Below are 21,060 nucleotides of genomic sequence, written 5' to 3'. Positions count from 1 at the left end.
AGTAGAGTGTACTGCTCAGTGCCATCCAGACTCACAGTCTAAAATCCCACAGAGCAGACAAAAGCACAGGAAAGAAATAGCCACTATCCCCCACTTGCTAAGGAAGGTGACAGAGGCGGGGACCCTGCACTTGCTTTCCTCTGGATGAGGTATTCTGAGAAAACTATAGCTTCAGCTCTAAGATGGGTGGTCAGACAAGCCTATGCTACTGAGTGACACATGCCTCCTTGGGGGCTGCTGATTAGCATGCCAGTTTTCTTTAAACTAACCTCTAAATAATTATGAAGTTAGAACATTTTAATTTAAGCTGTTAGGCTATAGAAATGGACACATGACACTAAGTATTTTAAATATAAATATAATTTTTAGAAGTCACATTTGATCTTTAACAAGAGGTGAGAGCTGTTGGGAAGTTACTGTATGGAGAATTAACCATGTGCACACTGCATTGTACCTCTACCTTATATAAGGGCTCTTTCAAGATCCCTGGGAAATAGAATCAAATGATAAATGTATCTGGGTACAAAATAATTTTAAGATCCACATGTAGTTCTTCCATAATACCCACTTCCCATGAATTATTGGAAGGCCTCTTGGTACGCATGCATTTCACTTTTTGGCAACACAAAAAGACCATCTTTAATTCTATTTTCTAGAAACTCTTTTTGAAGTGCCCTTTTGCCTAGCATTATGGTTGGTCCTCAGCATACTTTATTTCATACTCAAATAAACAAAATAACTCTGATATATATTATATATACATTTCATCTAAATCGATGAGAAGACTGAGATTCAGAGAGCGCAAGCAAGCGGACTAAAGAATATAGGAAACCAAGAATTAAGACCTTGGTCCACCTGCCTCCAGGATCCACTGCTTGGAATGGCGCCCCAGGAGGCCCATTAGGGCTTTTGTGGTAAATACTAAGCACTTTTCTAAACAAAGTCCTGTTGGAGAAAGAAGAAATGAGAATTAGACAAGGACTTTTACTTTGAATTTACAATGATGGAAACTTTCAGAACCTGTGCAAAGGCATGATTCTCCACTCAGGAAATATCCACAAACACAAGGAATAACTTTTGTTTAACAGGAAGAAAATCAGCTCAACTTTAGATTCAATTGTGACTATAAATGAAGCACAAACTAAGAAGGCAGCTATGTGAGAAACCCAGAGAAGCCTCCAATCTTGAAGAGACCCTTCATGAGCGCCTGGGTGTTAGGGACAATCCAAAAGAGATTCTAGCTAGTCTGCTGAACCTGACTATCAAGACTTCTAACTCGTAACTATGAAACACTTCATTTCTGTTTTGAGTAGGGAGAAACATACAGGCACCCCAAAACAACAGCAGGAGAGGGCTCTTCAGGATCCTCAGGTTCAAAGGACCCTTCAGGTTCTGACTGGCCAGTCCTTCCTCTCCAACAATTGGGAACTCATCTACATCTATTCCACACTCCTAATTATTACATAATACTTGTTTATATCTTATGTGAAACCTACCATTCTATAACTTTCATACATTGATCATTGTTTTCTTCCTAGAGTGAAACAAAATATGTTCTACCCCATCTCTTCAAACCCTGTAAAAATACCATCCTTTTGCTCCTAAAAATTTTATTTCCTGAGCCATCTATCCTCACTAATCCTGGCTGTTGCTCATGCATCAAGATTTATATCACTGTACGATATGACTCCTATGAAAGAGTTGAAGATGGTCAATGTCCTTACAAAATATGTTTCCCTGAAGTGAACATAATAAATCAAAGAATGGTAAGATTGATTATGAAGGCATAGAAGTGTCAGAATCCTATGTTTCTATTTAAACATTTTAGGAATCTTGCTTTTTTTCTTGTTTCTTTTTTTTTAATTTGTTTTGATGCCCCATCATAGTCTCGATTATTAATGAAATTCCCAAGTCTTCTTGTTTCTACATGCTGCTACTTAGCAAGTTCTCCCTGTACCCTTAATTTTGGTTCCAAGGATGAACACTAAGACTTATTCTATTTAAATTACACATTAACAGGCATAGCCATTCATATATTTTTATGCATTTATGCTCCTTTAGAGTACTAGGGAGTTGACACACTATCCCCAAATTAATGCCAGTTTGCATCCTGTCTTGTCATATGATTTCTTTACACTCTTTCGCAGCTGCTCTCTCTTCAGCCACTGAGAACCAGCCCCTCTCAGCCTATAGCTGGGTTACTAAAGACGTGTTGGAAAACAGTATGCTGGGAAAATAGCCATTTCATACCAACCTATGACAATATCTGCCAGGTTTAACAAAGGAACATTCATTCATTAATCAGCATTCTTAGGATAAAGCAGTTAGACTGCTAAATTAGCTTATCATGCATCTATAGTTTCTCAACCTTTTGCAGAAGGATGCTAGAAAGACTTTGAAACGTACCTTTCAGAAATACAGAAATTCTGTGCCCATGGGATGCCTTTGATCTAATAGTCTAATAAACATACAGGAAAAAGAAAGCAAGCCTGTTTGTCATGCTGTCTGGTAAATTCATGCTTGTGTCATTAAGGATCAACGTGTCCCTATGAAAGTTCACACAATATCCATTTAATATTAACATTGAAAGCCAACTGAACATTTGCATTATTTATTTTTTTCTTCAATTTTAGAAAACCAAGACATTTCCATTTCTAACTAACTGCAGATATTTTACAGATCTCCTTTGAAGAGTTTCGTACCATCAGCACAATCTGTCCAAGTCTGAGCATTTACATTCGTTCAGCTCTCATCGTTGGACTAGGAATGATGGCAGTAAAGAGGAAGACAGTGTTCCCAAAGAATGAAAACGCTACTTTTAAAAAGAAGTGAAAGAAAGACACTGGGCAAACCAAAGGGATTCCAGCACAACAGCGAACCTTCAAACCCAAATGCCTTCCGGCAGGCCTCTTTGCTATCTAGTCTTTCTGGCAACACCAAGACAAGTGTGTGCTGTTCTTGGGCTTTAAGCCTCTCGTTACAATGTCCTCCCCTTGTTTTTCTGTAACCTTTATAATGTGAGCTGTTTAGATAGCTCCGATCCCACTCACCAGCAAATGTGGTCTCTTAAACGACCTTCTCCATGCTAGGGGCTTTATGTTTCTCCTCACAATTCGTTCATTGAAACCTTAATCCGCAATGTGATACTACTCGGAGCTGGGACCTTTGGCATGTCACCAAGTTCTGATGATGCAGCCTTCAGGGTGAGATGCTTTTAAGAACAGACTTGCAATCTTGCTTCCCCCAGCTTTACTAAGCCTTTACCTTGCGAAGATACAATGAGAAGACGGCTGACTGCGAACAGGGAAGTGAGCCCTCACCACAGGGTGGATACAGCAGCTCCTTGGCTTTGAACTTCCCAGCTTCCAAAACTGTAAGAAACAAATATTGCTTGTTTAAGCTACCCAATTAGTAGTATTCTATTATAGCCACCAAACGAAGATGTTCACTATTATTTATAAAACGGTGTAGTCCTTCCATACAGACAAGAAAAATTGTGTACACTTGTTTGTAATTGTCATTTCCTGGAGATAAATGCTTTCATTCCATTTTATTGCTTCATCCCAATTTATTACCTCATCCATTTCCATGATTTCCAACGTGGTTGAAAATTAGCCAGAGATGAGAGAAGATGAAGCCATCAAGGGCTTCCGAGGTCGATAGGCTAGGAAATAAATTATTTCATTATCAAGATGAAAACTAAATCCTCGAATTAACCTTCCTAATTGCTTGCTTACCTTGTTTTTATACTTTCTAAGTGAACAAGAACAAAGCTACTTGCTGCTGTTCTCATTAACACTAATGATCAATAAGTAGAAAAAATTTTTTGCTGATTTTTATATTTGGTCCAATATGATGTATGGCTAATTTAGAGCTTATTAGGGCAGTGCCAGTTGTGCTCATTATCTCCTCTGTAAGATGAATGTGTTTCTTAGGCAAATAGTTCAGATGAAGCAACAGTGACTGACTCTGTTTTTGTAATCAAGCAAGGCATTCAGCGATATTTACTGCTGGCAATGAGAAAGGAAGAGGCAAGTCTGTGCGTTTAATACGGACGGATTTTAGGAATTCCCAAGAGAAAGAGGCATGTGTACAATTTCAACACTGAATATTGAATTGGTGTCCAAGGAAAATGTTTGGCCTTGAATCCACCCCCTAAGCTCCTTTAACTTTCTTTCCATTAAAGCCATGCTGTGTAATGAAATACTGATACATGCCACGAAATGGACACAATTTGAAAACATTGTGGATGTGAAAGAAGCCAATTACAAAGGATCCCATACTGTTAGATTTCATTTATATGAATGGCCATAACAGGCAAATCCAAAGACAGGAAGCAGATTGATAGTTAGAAAGAATGGGAATGGGAGTATGAAGACTTCGAGGTAACGGCCAAAGGGCATGGACTTTCATTCTGGAGCAATGAAAATGTTCTGACATTGATTGTGCTAATGGTACGTAGCTCCATTATAGTAAAAGACATTACGTCGGTCTGGCGCGGTGGCCTAGCAGCTCAAGTCCTCAACTTGAACGCCCTGGATCCCATATGGGCGCCTGTTCTAATCCCAGCAGTTCCACTTCCCATCCAGCTTCCTGCTTGTGGCCTGGGAGAAAGCAGTCGAGGACAGCCCAAAGTCTCAGGACCCTGCACTCACGTGGGAGACCTGGAAGAGGATCTGGGCTCCTGGCTTCAGATCAGTGCAGCACCAGCCGCTGTGGTTACTTGGGGAGTGAATCACTGGATGGAAGATCTTCCTCTCTGTCTGTCCTCCTCTCTGTATATCTGACTTTGCAATAAAAACAAATAAATCTTTAAAAATATATACTAATACTGAATGCATCTACCATCAGAAATCTCATTCTTTCTAAAAAAAAAAAAGGCATTACACTGTATACTATAAATGAGCTAATGGAGTGGTGTATTGTGAATTATATCTTACTAATACTGCTTTTAAAAAATCACACTATCACTCTCCCTCTTTCTTTGGAGTGTTTGGAAACTAAATCCTGGTCACCTTTTCTATCAGGGTCTGCTAACCATCCCAAATGACTTTGAGGTTCACGTGGATGACCCATTGTTCAGTGCCCCAATGAGTGTCTTCCATAGGCTTCTGTTCTCAAGTGACCTTCACTTCCTTTCCATTCAGTCCATTTCATCCAATCTGACTCCTCCACCTACACTAGTTTAGTTCTGAAACTGTGCATTCACCTGTCTCAGAAAACAACTTCCCAATTTTCCAGAGGTTGTACTTAGTTGCTCTAATTATAACCTGAGTTAGAAAGCACACACACACTTTGTTTCCTGGACCCCAACACTTTCTTTCTGTTCTATGAGCAAATGCAGCTGTCTGGCTTGAATCTCATCACTTCAATATCTCATCCTTCCATCTCAATTGTCAGGCAAATCTCAACCCCTTTCCTCCCCAGTCAATACAGTTGTATAGTCATCCGGTCACAGATATCATCACATCTGTACTCTTTGTGCCTTTAATTAGCCTTCCATACTGCTCCGGAAGCTTCTCTCTATTTCCAAGGTCTCTAGTAGAAACCTTCTCAATACTTCTCAGCCCATCTCCACCCCTCTCTCTTCACTTTCAGCAGATAATCATTTTTTTAAATGGGAAATTATTTAAAAAGCAGAGACCAAGAGAGAGATCGATCCCATTGGCTGGTTCACTCTACACGGATACAGATTAGCAGGAGGGAAATAGAGTAGCCTGAACTTGAACCCAGACACTCCAATATGAGAATATGGACACCCCCAGTGGTGCCTTAGCTGTTATACCAAACACTCATCCTCCCAACAGATTATCTTATATGCTCCTCTACAGCAAATGGCAAGCAGCTCTTTTTCTACTAAAAATATATATTCACCTACATCTATTCTTTCCCTCCTACAATTTATTGTCCCGAACAAAATAGAAGAGGCCTCCTACTCATATTAAACATATCTTTCCCTGTGTTCTAGCTTGCATCAATTCCTCACCATTCAGTGTCATCAGAGTGTTGAGTATTTATTTTTCCCCCGTGTCATCATCATCTCCCAAGCCCTAATTCCTTCCCATTACAATGTCCCTCCTTCCTTAGGCAACTAGAGCACCTCTAACTTCATGCCATGTGTACCATCCACTGGCCACCTTTTTAAAAAGAATTATTTATTTATTATTGCAAAGTCAGATATACAGAGAGGAGGGGAGGCATAGAGGAAGATCTTCTGTCCAATGATTAACTCTCCAAGTGACCGCAATGGCCAGAGCTGAGCCAATTCAAAGCCAGGACCCAGGAGCTTCTTCCAGGTCTCCTATGTGGGTGCAGGGTTCCAAGGTCTCCACTGCTTTCCCTGGACACAAGCAGGGAGCTGGATGAGAAGCGAGGCTCCTGGGATTAGAACTGGTGTCCATATGGGATCCTGGGAATCCAAGGCAAGGACTTTAGCTGCTAGGTCACCGCATCGGGCCTCAGCCACCTTTTTTTTTTTTAACCTCTTTCAAATCTAAACATCCAAAAAGAGCTGTTTTAGCTTCCCCTTTCTCTTTTTCCTCCACATGCCACAGTGGATATCCCTATACATCATTCAAATTAAAAGAAAAAATGATGAGCCCTTTTTGCTCATTCTTTAAGTTTCAGCAATAATTGGTACATTTGCAGGGCTGGCATTGTGATGAAGCAGGCTCAGTGTCCTCTGGTAGTGCTGGCATCCCATATCATAGGACTGATGTCAGTCCTATCTCATTCTACTTCCTATCCAACTTGCTACTAATATGCCAAGGATGCAGCAGATACTGCCCCAAGTACTTGGGTCCCTGACACTCACTTAGGAGATCCACATGGAGTTCCTGGCTCCTGACTTTGGCCTGGCCAAGACCTGGCTGTGGCAGCCATTTGGGGAATAAACCAGCAAGTGAAAATTTCTCTTTCTCATTTGTGTATCTCTGTCTCCTCTATCTCTCTGTGTTTGCCTCTTCCTCTTTCACTTTGACTTTCAAATAAAATAACTTTTAAAAATAGTTGGTACATTGACAACTTTCTCTTTATCAGGATCTCTTCCCTTCCTGACTTCAGGACTCAACACAGTCTTATTTTAAGGCTATTTTGTTGCATGTCCCTGTACAGCGGCATTCCTGAGTGGTGTCCTTGGTATGGGACCTATTAACATGGAACAAATTCACACAAATCTAGCAGTTTGAAACAAAATCCATGGATCATCTTTCAATTTCTGTGGGACAGAGTCCCAAGCCCATGGTATCCGTGTCCTTTGTCAGGTTTCACAAAGCTGAAATCAAGGTATCAGCTGGGTCCTCTATGGAGTTCAGGATCCTTTCCTAGCCAATTTCAGACGTTTTTGCGGTTGTAGATCCCTGAGCCCCCTGGTTTCATCCTCACATCCTAGGGTCTGCTGTATGTCCGTCCATCTCAGCCATGAAGAAACTTCTCTGGTTGAAGTCCTCTTATGCTTGAAATCTCTTTGATGTCTTCCACTAATTGGAGAAATTACTTTAAAGAGCTCAATATGACTATGCTAGGCCCATTGGGGTAATCCACCTGAAGGTCAAATGATGAGTAATCTTAATTATATCTGTAAATCTCCTCTAGTCAAGTAACATAACATTAATCATAGAAGGACACATAGAATGACACAATGTCAGGAATGTCATGAAAATCACCTTAAAATTCTGATTTTCATAGTAAAATCAGAAAAATATTATTTATACATTCCTAAAAGCAATCTCATCCCAACTCAGCTTTACTAACCAGTTTCATGCTGACAATTCACAAATCACTAGCTCCAGCTCCAACTTCAACCCTGAGCTTGCAGATCTGAATCAACAGTTCCCTCTGGGAATTTGGAAACCCCACAGATACGTGATTTTGGAAGTTGAAAAACGACTTCATCAATTCACCACCAGTCTCTCTTCTCTAGGTTGCTCTGTTGGGGAGTCACCACATTGTCATTCATGACTTTATGCTCATTCACCCTGCCAACACATTAAATCTATCCGACCACCTAAAATCTCTCCAACTGACTCCTTCTCTTTATTTCCTGTGACTTATTTAACAGCCTCACAGTTGCTCTCTGAGCCAGCAGTCTTGACTTCTGTAGTAGACATCATGGATCTACTTGTTCAGTATCAGTAACAACCTTCTCATCATGCTTTTTGCAGATAACTAAAAATTATATTCCTTAGCTAGGCTTCTGGTTGTGATACTTATTCTACTAATCAGGTGTACCCATGCAAGATCTGGAAGGTAGAAAGGGTATGTCATTAATAAGGGGCCTTGCTCCTACTATTTCTACTCATAAGCAGGGTTATGGAGGTATTCGGGTTCAGAAGTTGTACAGGAGCCCAGCTCTCAGTCCCAAGTCACATATGTGAGAAGGAAAGAGACACAAGGTATCCACTTTGCTGACAGAAACTTTCTGGTTCCCAGATCACCACAGAGAAAGGATAATCCTGGGGCTAGTAGACCTACAGAAACAGCCAAGACAGCAACACTCCAGCAATCCAGTGCTAGTCTGCAAGGTTTTCCTGGAAGCTCAGCCTAGGTTTTGTGCGCCCAACAGGCTCAAACACTTGTATCAGTTAGAGGAATTTAAACTCCAGCTACAGTATAGCCTACAATTAACCACTTTCTTTCCAGAATGATCTTTCTGAAACACCAAAATTCAAATTCAGTAACAGCACTACTAAAACCTTTCAATGCCCCCTCTCCCTACAGTATCCGTATGTAAAGTCTAAGCTTTTAATTTTGTTCCAAAGTTCTTACACAATCTATTTCTCCCTTCGTCTGCAAACATCTTTACCCAGTTAACTTTTGGCCACAGCAACATTCTATTTGGGTCCCTAAGGCACTAAGATGGTCATGCCCCCATTGCATTTGCTAGTTTAACTGTGCAGAAATCTCATTTCTAGTTCCCATTTCTTGTTTGAGCTTGGCCTACAGAGTGTGTCCTCCAGGAAACTTCCTATGATCCCTACATCCCTCGTCACCACCGAAACTCTGGGTTAGGTGCTCTCCTGTCCGCTCCCACAGCACCCTGCACCTCCTGAATTGAAACCTTTATTCCACTGTATTGGGGCTGGCAATTCTACCTCTACCCCCTTTAAGCCTTAGGAACCTGATGGAAGTTTCATGTTCAAATTCCTATTTTATACCACCAGTACTCATTGCCTTTTTAGACTTAGCTGTACAGAGAGAATGAAATAAATGAAGAAGTTGAAGCTTAAAGTATAGTCTCTATTAGCTTGATGTTTTAGAAAAATATCATGTGTGGGTGGGGCCAGCATTTTTGCATAGTAGGTTAAGCCACTGCTTGCAATGCCAGCATCCCATATGACCACCAATTTGAGACCTGGCTATTCCACTTCCCATCGATCTCTCTGCTAATATGCCTGGGGAAGCAGTGGAAGACGGCCCAAATGCTTAGGCCCCTGCACATGGGAGACCTGGATTAATCCTCCTGGCTCTTAGATTCAGCCTGCCACAAAACTAGCCATTGCAGCCATTTGGAGATTAAACTTATGGATGGAAGATCTCTCTCTCTCTCTCTCTCTCTCTCTCTCTCTCTCTCTGTAATTCTGCTTTTCAAATAAATAAAAATAAACCTTTTTTAAAAGGAAGGAAAAACACCATGTGATCATGAGCAGATAGAACTGTAATGGGATCAAGTGGAGGTAAGGGGCTGAAACACAAAGTCCAATTTGTTAGTGAGGATGGAAAGAAGAGGAATATTCCAGAAAATCTGATAACATTCAAGAATAAAATAATCCTATTAAATCTTATTTTGACATTCCCATTCAATTTAATTAACTTTTTTGAGTGTTTCTTTTATGTAAAGCATTTTATTAGGTTATGAAATATAGAAATGGATGTTTTCCCAATGCTAAAAAATGCAAGGGTTTTGGTTAGGTAGTAGACACAAATGAGTTTATCACAGAATCGGTAGAAAAATGGAATTGAATGATAAGTATATTTTGGTGCAAACATTTTGAAATCCATGCACACTTTCATCAATTTTTGAAAGCCATGCATACTTTAATACCAGGCAGAGAAGAAAGAGGAGGCCGAAATGAAGAGTGTATGTTTTGAGGGTGAATGAGAATAGTTTCTCAGTTGATTTCTCTTTGCTCTTTTCTTAAAGACAATGGACTAGTGTGGTGTGGCAATGGACCGTATGCTGAGGTGGAAAGGACACTGACTGGAGACAGAACACAGAGGACCTAGCCCTTCACCTGTCACTAACTGTTAACGTGGTCTTGAACCATTGCCTAACTTCTATAGCACTTAATTTCTTCAGTTGTAAAATAAAGTTTCTGAGTGAAATGACCTTCACAATTACATTACCTTCTGTATTTGTTGTATTCAAAATGTCTGCAGTGTTTCTAAAGAAAAAATTCAAGTCCTATAATAAAAATGCCCATGTAATTTAAGAAACTGATGCCAAGTAGAAACTACTTCCACACACGTGTCTTTTACCCTTTCGGTCTTACAGTGTATGTGTGTACTCACACTTGCACGCCTGCTGTTGTAAATGCAAGGCTTTGTGTGAGAATTTTCAAGAGCAGCCTCCAATCAGTCCTTTTCTTTCTTTCCTTCTTTCTTTCTTTTTTTTCATCTTTGATAGATGAGTGGTTTTAAATTCTGGGCTTGGGCTGTGTGACAACGGTCTTCAAATTTCAATGGAAAAGACATATGAAGGAACACACAAAGCAGGATTAGAATAAAGAATGGTCCACTTGAAAATTCACCTTCTCTCCCCATCTCCATGGCTCTCTTTGTAACCAAGCACAAAACAGCTTATAAAATGGCCAATAATGCTAGCAGCTGTAACATATAAAACCTAAAAAATTAGTGGCTTAATACAAAGTTATTCCTCACTCAAAGGACAGTGGGTGAGGAGTAATGATGGTTGTGGTGCTGTTGTGTGTGAGTTCTGCAGTCACGCAGGAACCTGAGTTGCTACACTGTTCCCCACAAAACAGGACTTCTCAGGATACCTGCGTGTGAATATTGAGATGGCAAACCTAGGGTCTGGTGAGGGAGAAGGGACCTTCCTGTAACATTTTACCGCTCATGCCTGATATTACTCCTGCCCACACTCCATTGGCATAATCCCACTTGCATGGATTCTGAAAAATGGGGTCTAGCTGTGTGCCAAGGAAGACAAAGAGCAGATGTTGATTAATGCAAGGTAGTCCTCATCTCTATCTTACTCAGGAATATTGATTCTGTCTAGCAGTTCCCTGTCAACTTCTTCCCTTCTATGGGAATATTCTGGAACCACTGACCTAGCAATTTAGAGCTGAGTTAGATTACTGCTGAAGCATTTCACTTGAAGGACCAGGTCAAACCATTATTTGAAGCCACTGCCTAAAACATAGAGAGCCTACCTCGTACAGGGCTGTGAAGCTGTGAATTAAAAGTGCTGTAGGAAATTCACAAAAGGAAAATAATTGTTAAGAGCCCTTGGGAAGTTATGAGGGCAAAGTTTTGAAAGATGTCAGTCACCACAAATCTAAAGAAGCTTATCTGGGGGTTTCCTAAGGGCAAATGTACCCATTGATCTGATTAGTGAGCGCTCCTTGGACCATGTAAGCTTCACTTGCAAGACTTGGAATCCAAGCCCAGGAGAAACTATTTAAGAGGTTTGGGAGGGAAGCAATCTTATTCATCTTTTTACTCTCATTATCTTCCAGAGTGTCCAGCACAGACAAGACATATGATAAACATTTATGATAAATGAAATCTTATGGATTTGGGTCCTTAAGCAGTTTGCATTAATATTTTGAGTTCACTTAAAAATAGCATTTGGATAGTTTATTCTAGCAATTATTCATAAATACTCACTGCTTTATGTATGCCCTGCCTTTTCAGCAATTGAGGAATTTTTTTCCGGCCAAGTATTAAGAACAATGTCTGCCACTAGTGAAAGACAATGACAGAGAGATAGAGAAGTGAGAGAATCAACTCACATGTAGTTAGTGCTTGTTTTTCTTGAAATGTCTATAAAAGATCTGCTATTATATGTTACCCTTTTCAGTGTCAAACCCAGGGTTTTCCACCTTGACACTACTGGCATTTGCTGCTGGACAATTCTTGGCTATGGGAGCTGCCATGTAAACCGTAAGCAGCAGTGCAGCAGCCCCAGCCTCTACCAGTAGACGCCAGCAGCATCACCTTCTCCCATTTGGGACTATCACAATGTCTCTAGACTTGCCAAGACTGTTTGCTTGGAGAGCAAATGACCCAGGCTGTGCATCACTTTCCCAACCCAATAGTAATAGAAATACATATTTCCCTGTATTTTATTCAAAGCTATAGAAATAGGCTTAAGGAGAAACGTGTGTTCCATATTTCTCTTAGCTTATTGTTGAGGAGTTTGGCAGACAGCTTTATCTATTTTGAAATTATCTGGTTAAAAGATCATTATTTTAGATTAATTTTCTCATTGGAACTTTATCTTTGGGGATGCAAATTCATGAACTCAACATCTTTTGTAGACATATTGTGATTTTCTACACCAATTCTGCTGAATTTCATTATTGGGCATCAGTCCATCATAGCTAGCAACTAATTGAATGGCTTTTAAAATTTGTTTCATTACTGTATTTTTAAATATTATACAAGTAAAATGTAAATTAAAATAGTAGCCTTTTTATTACATCTCCCCACAAGATTCAGTACCTGGAAAGAAACTGGTGATTCCAACTGCTTCTGGAATCGACTATTTGGTATCTAATGGGTTTGCCAATGGTCCCAAATTCAAAGGACCTCTTTCCTTGGCATGTCACCAAGTAATCAGCCTCAAGCCAAAGCTGCTCAGAAGACAACACAGGACAGTGGGAAGGCCTAGTTCCCTAAAGAAAATGCCACCTCAAGAAGCAGTTTGCTAGGGGTAGAGGAGTATCCACGATATAGAAAATGAGGAATTGGGGAACCCTTCCTGCTTGCAAAACATTTTTCTGCATCCTATGCTAACAAGTCTAAATTAGCCCAGTTTCTCAGGTTTAACCCATTTTTTTTTAAATTTTATTTATTTTTATTGGCAAGTCAGATATACCTAGAGGAGGAAAGACATAGAGAAAGATCTTCCGTCTGATGATTCGCTCCCAAAGTGACCACAATGGACGGTGAGGCGCCAAGCCTAAGCCAGGAGCCAGAAACTTCCTTCAGGTCTCCCACAGGGGTGCAGGGTCCCAAAGCATTGGGCCGTCCTCCACTGCTTTCCCAGGGCACAAGCAGGGAGCTGGATGGAAAGTGGAGCAGCCAGGATTAGAACAGGCGCCCATATGGGATCCCGGAAACGTTCAAGGTGAGGACTTTAGCCGATAGGCCACTGTGCTGGGCCCATATCCCCCTTTTTCTTTGTGGTCATCCTGTCCCCTCTGAGAATGTTGTAGGATGAAGTCTCCTAAATATCCTCTAACAAAGCAACTTCTGCTCATCCCTGACTCTCTGCTGGCACCCCAGGGCCCCTTTTACCTAAACTCCACAAGCCTCGTTAAGCCTCGTTAGCTTCTGATTCTTTTAGATGCTATCTAGATGCCTCCTGTTAGACAAATGCAAGGATTTACATTGATTCTGCTTCCCCTTCACTTTTGCTTCTCCTTATTCTTTATATTACATTTTTTTCTAAATCATGAGTTGACAGTGTATCCCGACCTCTTTACTGACATCCCCATGACAATGTCTCCTCCTCATTGTGCTTGTGGGCACGTTTTAGACTTTACTTTCTCCCCTTTTCCACTGAATGGTGATTTGAGAGAGAGAATAACATGTGGCCATCGCACCTTCAGCAGGAGACTAAGATGCCTTTTAGCCATTTTGGAATGACTGTTACAAGGCAGAAGGCCAATTTCACCTTCACTTCCGTGTTTAGCATAAATGACACTACAAGCCATTTTTAACATTTAAAAACAAGAATAAAATGTTATTTCCGATTTTTAAATAGAAATCTGTATTATTATTTTTTCTATCATAATTTTTGTATTATTTTTAGCATCAAGAAGTTAGGATCATCCAGAAAAGAAAAACCAAGGAGTAAAAAAATACCCTATTGACATGACAGATGAAAAGATACTAGGTGAGAAAAACATGCCTATAATAAAGCCTACAATTTGGAAACTGCAGGAACCAAAGTTAAGCACTTAATTACTAACAAAGATGGCAACCGTGTTTCCTTTGTCTTCCACAGCGAATACACAATTAACACTCAATACTAAGACTGGGGAATAAACCATCTATAATCTACTGAAAAAGACCATCTGCTTCTGTAAATTTTGTTCTCATACACTTGCCAAAAGAAGAGACCGTATTAACAAAACAATGGGCCCTGCACTGTTAATTGCTAGGTTGTTTGCAGTTGTGCTGTTGCTATTAGAATTTAATAAGCCATTCCTTCTGCTAAATTAATAGGCAACCAAGATTATGTAATAGCTGCTTTCAGCTGCTAATTATTTTTCCCATAATTCCTTCTTCTCCCTGCCCCCACTTTTTTTTTTATTTAACTAGGAACACAGAGAGGAAACTGCCAATATGTCATCAACTAGTCCTTGGCCCTCATTTTCAGAGCTATTTACACCAACATCAGGTGCACAAGCAGTGAGTTTAAATTTGGAGACCAGTATCTCAGGAAGGTGGAGTATGCAGAGGCTTTGTACAGAAAATAGAAAGGCAGCATTTGTCCTCAGGGGGCCACTTTTCATTGCATGGGATTAGAGCTAGCTTTGAACTGGTTTAATGGCATCTGTCTCAAGCAGCAAGGGAGAAATGGGACTCAGCAAGCACCATGGGGCATGTTCGGGCAGCGAGCAGGAGAGATTTGGGGAGGGGCCTAAAGAACCATAGGAAGGCAGCTCTGTGCTTTCTGGCAAGCCGTTTTAATATGCCAGTGTCCATTCAGCATACGTAGCAACAGGAAATTTTCCAAGAGGTACAGTAATACTGAAATGGAAAGGTAGTATGCATTTTTAATTTTGCCAAATAAAGGCATTTTACAATGGCGCAAAATCTATTTTCCACTTTAGTTTTATGTTGATCTTAACTCACACCCCCATACAATCTACACGCGTGCGCTTACACACACACACACACACTCTTACATAACATCATCTGCAATAAAGGGTTCCTTTAAATTCATTTGAATTCAGCATCCTGAAAGTTGAGCATTTCTTACTTTGGGTCGTTTTAAAAGAAAAAAAAAGAAAAGGAAGGCAAGTACGTTCAGGAACCTCTGCAGAAAGGGCATGGCCGAACAGAAGCAATTTTCTAAGTTCCTTTGTAGGAACCTGCTAACTGGGGTAACGCAAAGCATTCCACAAGGGAAACCCGTGGCTATTCAAGCAAGGTCACGAACTCCCGTGGGGCTCCCCTTTCCTTATCCATAAAAGATGACTCGGACTAGCTGATTCACTCATTGCATCACGCCAGCACCAAGCACGCACACTCGTCCCATGGCCGGCACCATGCTCAGCATCACATCTCGTTTCAGACTTTACAGTCGTGTTCTACACCAGCAGTGAACTAAACTGGAATGCAAAATGAACAAATTCAAGATGTGCTACACAGAGGCGAATGGACATGTGGGTGAAAGAAGGTATTGGTTCTTACAAGATTCTAGGGTGAGGCTTCAAAGATGTGACATTTGAGAGGAAGGGCATGTCAAGCAGAGCAAGTCGTAGGCAAGGCTACAGCCAGGCGGCTGCTGGGGCCGATCCCGCGGGAAGACAGCGGGATGTCCAAGGCGAGGCGCTGTCTCGGCTTTTCACCGAGGACGGGCAGTAAGTCATCCAGTCCGCAGCCCTGAGACCAGGGTGCAAGCACGAGACCAGGATGCGACGCTCGTGACAAAAGCGCCTTGGCTTAGGGCTGTCACGGTGCGACGGCAGGGAAGGGCGGTCTACCTGGCACACGGCCCTGCGGCCGCCCGCAAGGGCTCCAAAGAGCTGACTTGTTTCCCCCACGCTTGCGGCACTGCCTTTCTCCTCCCACCAGCATCACAGGCCGTCACACCTCCCCAGCCCATCCTCCTGGGGCACGCAGAGTCATGGGAGCCCGAAGTTGGCTCTTGGCGTTCCGGAACTGCTCTGCCCCGCACCACGGGGTCGCCTAAGGTCGCCGCGGCACCACGTCCTCCGGTCCCTTCAAACCGCTGGGCTAGCCACCCGCTCGCGTCCCGCAGGCGCCAGGCAGAGCACGCAGGCGCGTTGGCTGCGGCCGAAGCCGCTTCCGGGTGCCGCGGCCCGACTTCCGCTTCACACCACTCCTCTCGTGCAGAAACGGCCAATCGCGTTGCAGGGAGCTCGCGGTTCCTGCGCGGCCTCCGGTTGCCGTTGCTGCCGCGGGGCCGTTTCCCGCGCGCCGCCAGCCCGCCTCTCCGGCAGCCGCAGCCCCGGCTCCTCCCTCGGCCGGCCCCCGGGGCGGAGTCTGCGGGCTCGCCCTCCCCTCGCCGCCTCAGCCGGCTAGCCGACAACTGGGTCCCCTCCCCGCAGCAACACGGCGTCTCCCGCTCGCCGCGAAGACAGGGGCTTCCCCGCCGCCGCCGTCGCCGCCTCCGGCCGAGCCCCGCCGCGCCCGCGGCCCGCGGCCGCCGTAAGTCCCGAGGGCGAGCGGGCGAGCGGGGGATGCTGAGGGGCGGGATGGCCGGTCGCGCCCCGCGCGCGCTCCCACGACCCCACCCGAGCCCCGCCGACCCGCCACCTGCGCGCCGCGCCCGGGACTCACTTCTTGCCACGCCGGCCCCTTCCCCGCCGCGGCGCGGCGCCTGGCAGTGCGGGGTCCAGTCCGGGGCTCCGCCGGGGCGCCGCGGCACCTGTGGTTCGGGAACCGTCTAAGTTTTGCGGGGCGTTTTAGGGAGGGGCCGGCGGCCGTGGCCCACGGCAGGCGAGAACTCTTGGCGCCCCCCTGCGCGGCGGCGGATGCCATTGTCTGCTCCGCTGCTTGGCTCCTAGCCCGTCACCTCGCTCGGGCTGGGTCAGTGATGGAGGGTAGCCCACAGACGGCGGCACTCAAGGAAAGCTGCCCCCGAACCGCCTCGGAGGCTGACTCCATTGTTTTTTAACACCCGTTTCTCAAATTGTGGGGCCCCGAGATTTGCCGCAAAAATCAAAGCGTTCGTGTTTAGTAAGACAGAAACGGTACTTGGACCTTGCAACCGAATTTCGTCCCGTATTACTACATAATTGATTTACAGAGAATGCGTTGTGTGGTTCTCTTACAAAGCGGTAGGGCGGCCACAGGACCCTCCTACAGACAACCTTAAGCCCATCCTCTCTTAGGCGAGCAAACCCCCACCCCTGCTGACCGCCACCGAGACCTAGGAAAGCAAGCCTCATTCTTTTCCAACTTCTGCTAACGGATTTGCTTTAAATGCCCTCTGGCAGCTTCACACCTGCTGCCCCTTGTGCAGCCGATTTCACAACTCACACAGAGGCACTTGGACATCTCTGAGTGATGTCTGTGGCTTTTGTGCCGCTGAAGCATGTTAAAAAAACACTAAGCAGCTGTAAGTTTAATAAAGTTGAAATGATCCTGTCAGAAATTTCCAGATATCTTGTTGATGCCATTTTGCACTACTAGGATGTCGTATCGCATAATTTCATATAGACATTTGAGGCTCAGTCTGTTCTGTCTTGGTTGTGTAAATCCCCCCCCCCCCCCCGTGTTGGAGATGGTGCGTTGAACAGGAAGTCGGAGTGCAACCTTCCTTGCCGTGGTTAAGAGAAAGCGCAAGACCTGGCGCAGTCCTGCTTGCAGCCGAGCAGGCCACGGACAGTAAGCTTGGCTCAAAACATCCCAAATCAGGATATACAAATCAACTTACATCTAAAATGCACTAGAATTCGGTATCCATTCCATCAGTAAATGCTATTTTTATTGTGTGAAATGTAGTTTTTCATACAATAACCCTGAATATATAGAACTCCTATTTTAATCCTTTAAAGCTTTGTTTTTCACAACACTACATCAGATCGGTTCCTAACTATGTCAGTACTTTAAAATGACATAAGAGATAACTAAGACATTAGATGTTTTATTAAGAAAAGCTTTTTGTGGAATCCTCTTTTTTGGGCAAATATTTTAGCTTCTTCCAGTTTTCTTACAGTGTGCTACCGTAAATGGAAGAGAGTATCACCCTGGGACTGGGACAGCCTGGGGCTGCAAAATGCTGGCTTTCCTGTTCATTGCAAATGTACCTAAACTAATTGATGTCTACAGTTCTGTTTGCACGCGTCTAGGATGTGTGTGACGTACGGACACAGGTAGCAACTAGCCCCCACATCACAAGGGGTAGCTTTTGCTTTAAAAATTTCACTACCAGTATTCCTGGTTTTCGTTTTTCCCCCAGTTCTTCCTCTCCAAACTTACATGGGACCACAATGAGGTGGCAAGGGAGCTCACTAAAAGACTTTTAAAGGAAAGAGACCTTTCTAAAGGAATTTCCTGCTGGTTTATCCAACATCAAAATATTGATGGCTGCCGAATATCAGATTCCCATTCCCTAAGTTTTTCTGAAAAAGCTAAAATATGAATCTTACTGTGTTGACTGCAGGTACCTCACATAATTTTGACTTTGCTTGTTTTAACAGATGCAGTTTATGTTGCTTTTTAGTCGTCAGGGGAAACTTCGACTGCAGAAATGGTATGTGCCACTGTCAGACAAGGAGAAGAAAAAGATCACAAGGGAACTTGTTCAGACCGTCTTAGCACGGAAGCCGAAAATGTGCAGCTTTCTGGAGTGGCGAGATCTGAAGATTGTTTATAAAAGGTATAGTTCTTGTCTATCAGAATATGAAATAAGAGGATCAAATGTTAGGTCATTTATTATATGGAAATGGCAGATTTTTCATGATGACATTTAGAAACAATGGTTAATAAAGATTTAATAAAGCATTTTAAAAATAACTGCTGTTTAGATGGAATGTCCAGGCGAACATGATAAAAGTGCGGAAATCATGTTCAAACGGATTGTGTGGAGAGAAATGATTGTTCATGATTTATCATCTTTGGAAAAACTCAGTTCGCTTCATTGCAGGGGTGAGTAGGGTCAGGATTGTAGCTATCTCTGACTTTAGAAAAGCAGGGCTATCTAGCAGCTCGCTACGCCCTTTCCCTGCAACTCCGTAGAGGAATAACTGATGTTTGACATGCCTTTTGTCTGACTTTGAGAACCTCCCGGGCACCTCTTCAATCATACAGACGTGTACAGACTTTGCAGAGAAGCCATCTGCTTTTAAGTAGCGGCTGTTCCAAGTGCACTTGTTGCTGTGGTGGTGATGTGAGTAGGTATGACAGATCGTTTTGCAAAGAGATTTTTTTTAACTTGTGTGTTGTGGAATGACTCATAGATTGCCTTTCGTGTATCTTTATGAAACTCTTTGACACCTTAAAAGAAACGTCAAGGTTATTGAAAGCAGACTAAATGAAATATAACTTCTCTTTCTACCAAACATTCTTGAAGGAACACTTTTGTTTCTTCCCTATTTATGTACCCTTTATAATAATTTACTGAGTTAAAGGTAAGAGCATTTCTGCATATAAACAGTTCCCGTGTATTTGAGCGCGCAGGTAGCTAACCGTTGGAGATGCAAAATGGCCAAGGAGGTCTGCTCTTCTCAGCTCTCCTGTATTGCACTCCAGAGGATGGGCTTGTTTGTTCAGGAGGTGTGGCCACGCAGAGGCAGAGAAAAGGGAATTTTGGAGGCAGAAAGCGTTTCTTAACTGCTGGAGACTCCCCTTTTATTATAGAAGGGATTTAGCCACTTCTGGGTGATTTTGTATCTAGGACCTTGTTTAGTACTTGTTGGAAAAATCATGGAAACGTCCTAGCATTTGAGAGCTGGAGGATGTCTTTAGAATAATTCATCAAATGCTTTGAAAAAAACAAGTGCCAGTGCAGGTACTGGTGTGGCATCAGGAGTGAGAGTCCTTCTATGCTTTGAACAGGAGACGGATTCTGAATTTGAAAACCATTTTTGTTGATGAACCCTCAGTTTTATGAACAATGATAGTTTGAGAGAAATGACTTGTCAAGATAATATGCATATTAGAGATGGACTACAACCCAGAGCTGAAGCATCCAGCAGTGGTCAAAAAAGACTTGCTTTTTCTTAAAGGTAGAAACAGGATGGTTAATGGGGGACAAGTGGGATGAGACCAACCCCTGCGGCTCCAGTAGGGATGACACGTTACAGAGGGCCTGCGCAGCGGACAGGAGAGCTGTTGAACAGGTGTGTTTTGGAAGATGTGCTCACTGCTAGAAGCAGAAAGGAAAGGGAAGGGAAGAGTGGTGATTTCCGTACTCCTGGTTTGGCTAACAGGTTGATAGACAATGCAGGCTTTGGGGAACACGCTGACTTTGGGATATCTGTGTGGCTTTTGTTTTCTGATGGGATTTGGTGGGCATGGAGAGCACCAGCATTCTACGAGAGATTAAGGAAGGACCCCCACAGTGGAATGAGACCCAGAGAGCCTAAGTTCTAGTCAGTAACGTCAGGGGAAGCAGAGACTTTCAAGGGTTAATTCACTCAGTGTAAGCCAAGAAAGAACTCAGTAGATTTTACAATGAGCGTTTCATACCTTCGCCACATTTTCTCGGAGATAATAAAACTCTGTGTAACCCATTACAAAGTGTGAAATCAGAAATTTGAATAGTGTCTGTGGACTGCTTTGGGAAGCTTTGCTGTGCTGGGCAGAAGAGGCAGTCACCGTCCATACACGGAGCAGTAGGGGAGAAGGTTTGAAAAATAAAAAGGTTGGAGAAGCGTAAACTTATTTCTAGGTAGGGAAAGGAGTCCCCCGTGTGGAGAAGGAAAATACCAGCAAGTGATTCCGTCCTAAGAATGAGCTGTTAATGGGAAGAAAGGAGAGCATTACTTGATGTTCCTGAACACACCGCCCAGCCTGGCCCGTATCGCTCTGCCACTGTTCCCTCCCTCCCTCTCTCTCTCTCTCTCTTCTCTCTCTTCTCTCTCCCCTTCCCTCCCCTTCTCTCCCCTCTCCTCTCCTCTCCTCTCCTCTCCTCTGCTCTCCTCTCCTCTCCTCTTTATTTGACAGAGAAAA

At 43.2% G+C, this 21,060-nt stretch overlaps 1 protein-coding gene and 1 long non-coding RNA gene across 5 annotated transcripts in view; one reads left to right on the top strand and one right to left on the bottom strand.

Annotated features, from left to right (window-relative positions):
* Positions 1 to 16,115, bottom strand: part of LOC121167858 — a 173,195-nt gene extending 157,080 nt beyond the window's left edge. Inside the window, exon 1 of the long non-coding RNA XR_005885654.1 lies at positions 15,610 to 16,115. This is a non-coding gene — a long non-coding RNA (uncharacterized LOC121167858). The remainder of the gene's footprint in view (positions 1 to 15,609) is intronic.
* Positions 16,116 to 16,403: 288 nt separating this feature from the next.
* The window catches only part of AP1S2 (adaptor related protein complex 1 subunit sigma 2), a 28,501-nt gene continuing 23,844 nt past the window's right edge, over positions 16,404 to 21,060 (top strand). For 3 of the 4 annotated variants that reach the window (XM_040997533.1, XM_040997524.1, XM_040997542.1), the window contains exons 1-2: positions 16,474 to 16,590; positions 18,588 to 18,766. In XM_040997533.1, the coding sequence (XP_040853467.1) occupies positions 18,588 to 18,766 (179 nt within the window). In that variant the 5' untranslated portion in view covers positions 16,474 to 16,590. Of the gene's footprint in view, positions 16,591 to 18,587; positions 18,767 to 21,060 lie in introns of all 4 variants that reach the window. The other variant, XM_040997515.1, reaches the window with a different exon arrangement.

This window comes from Ochotona curzoniae, unplaced genomic scaffold (genome assembly GCF_017591425.1).
Source record: "Ochotona curzoniae isolate NIBS_2020 unplaced genomic scaffold, NIBS_Ocur_1.0 contig_1274, whole genome shotgun sequence".
In the NCBI taxonomy this organism is placed as follows: Eukaryota; Metazoa; Chordata; class Mammalia; order Lagomorpha; family Ochotonidae; genus Ochotona; species Ochotona curzoniae.
This window is presented reverse-complemented; position numbering and strand designations above follow the sequence as displayed.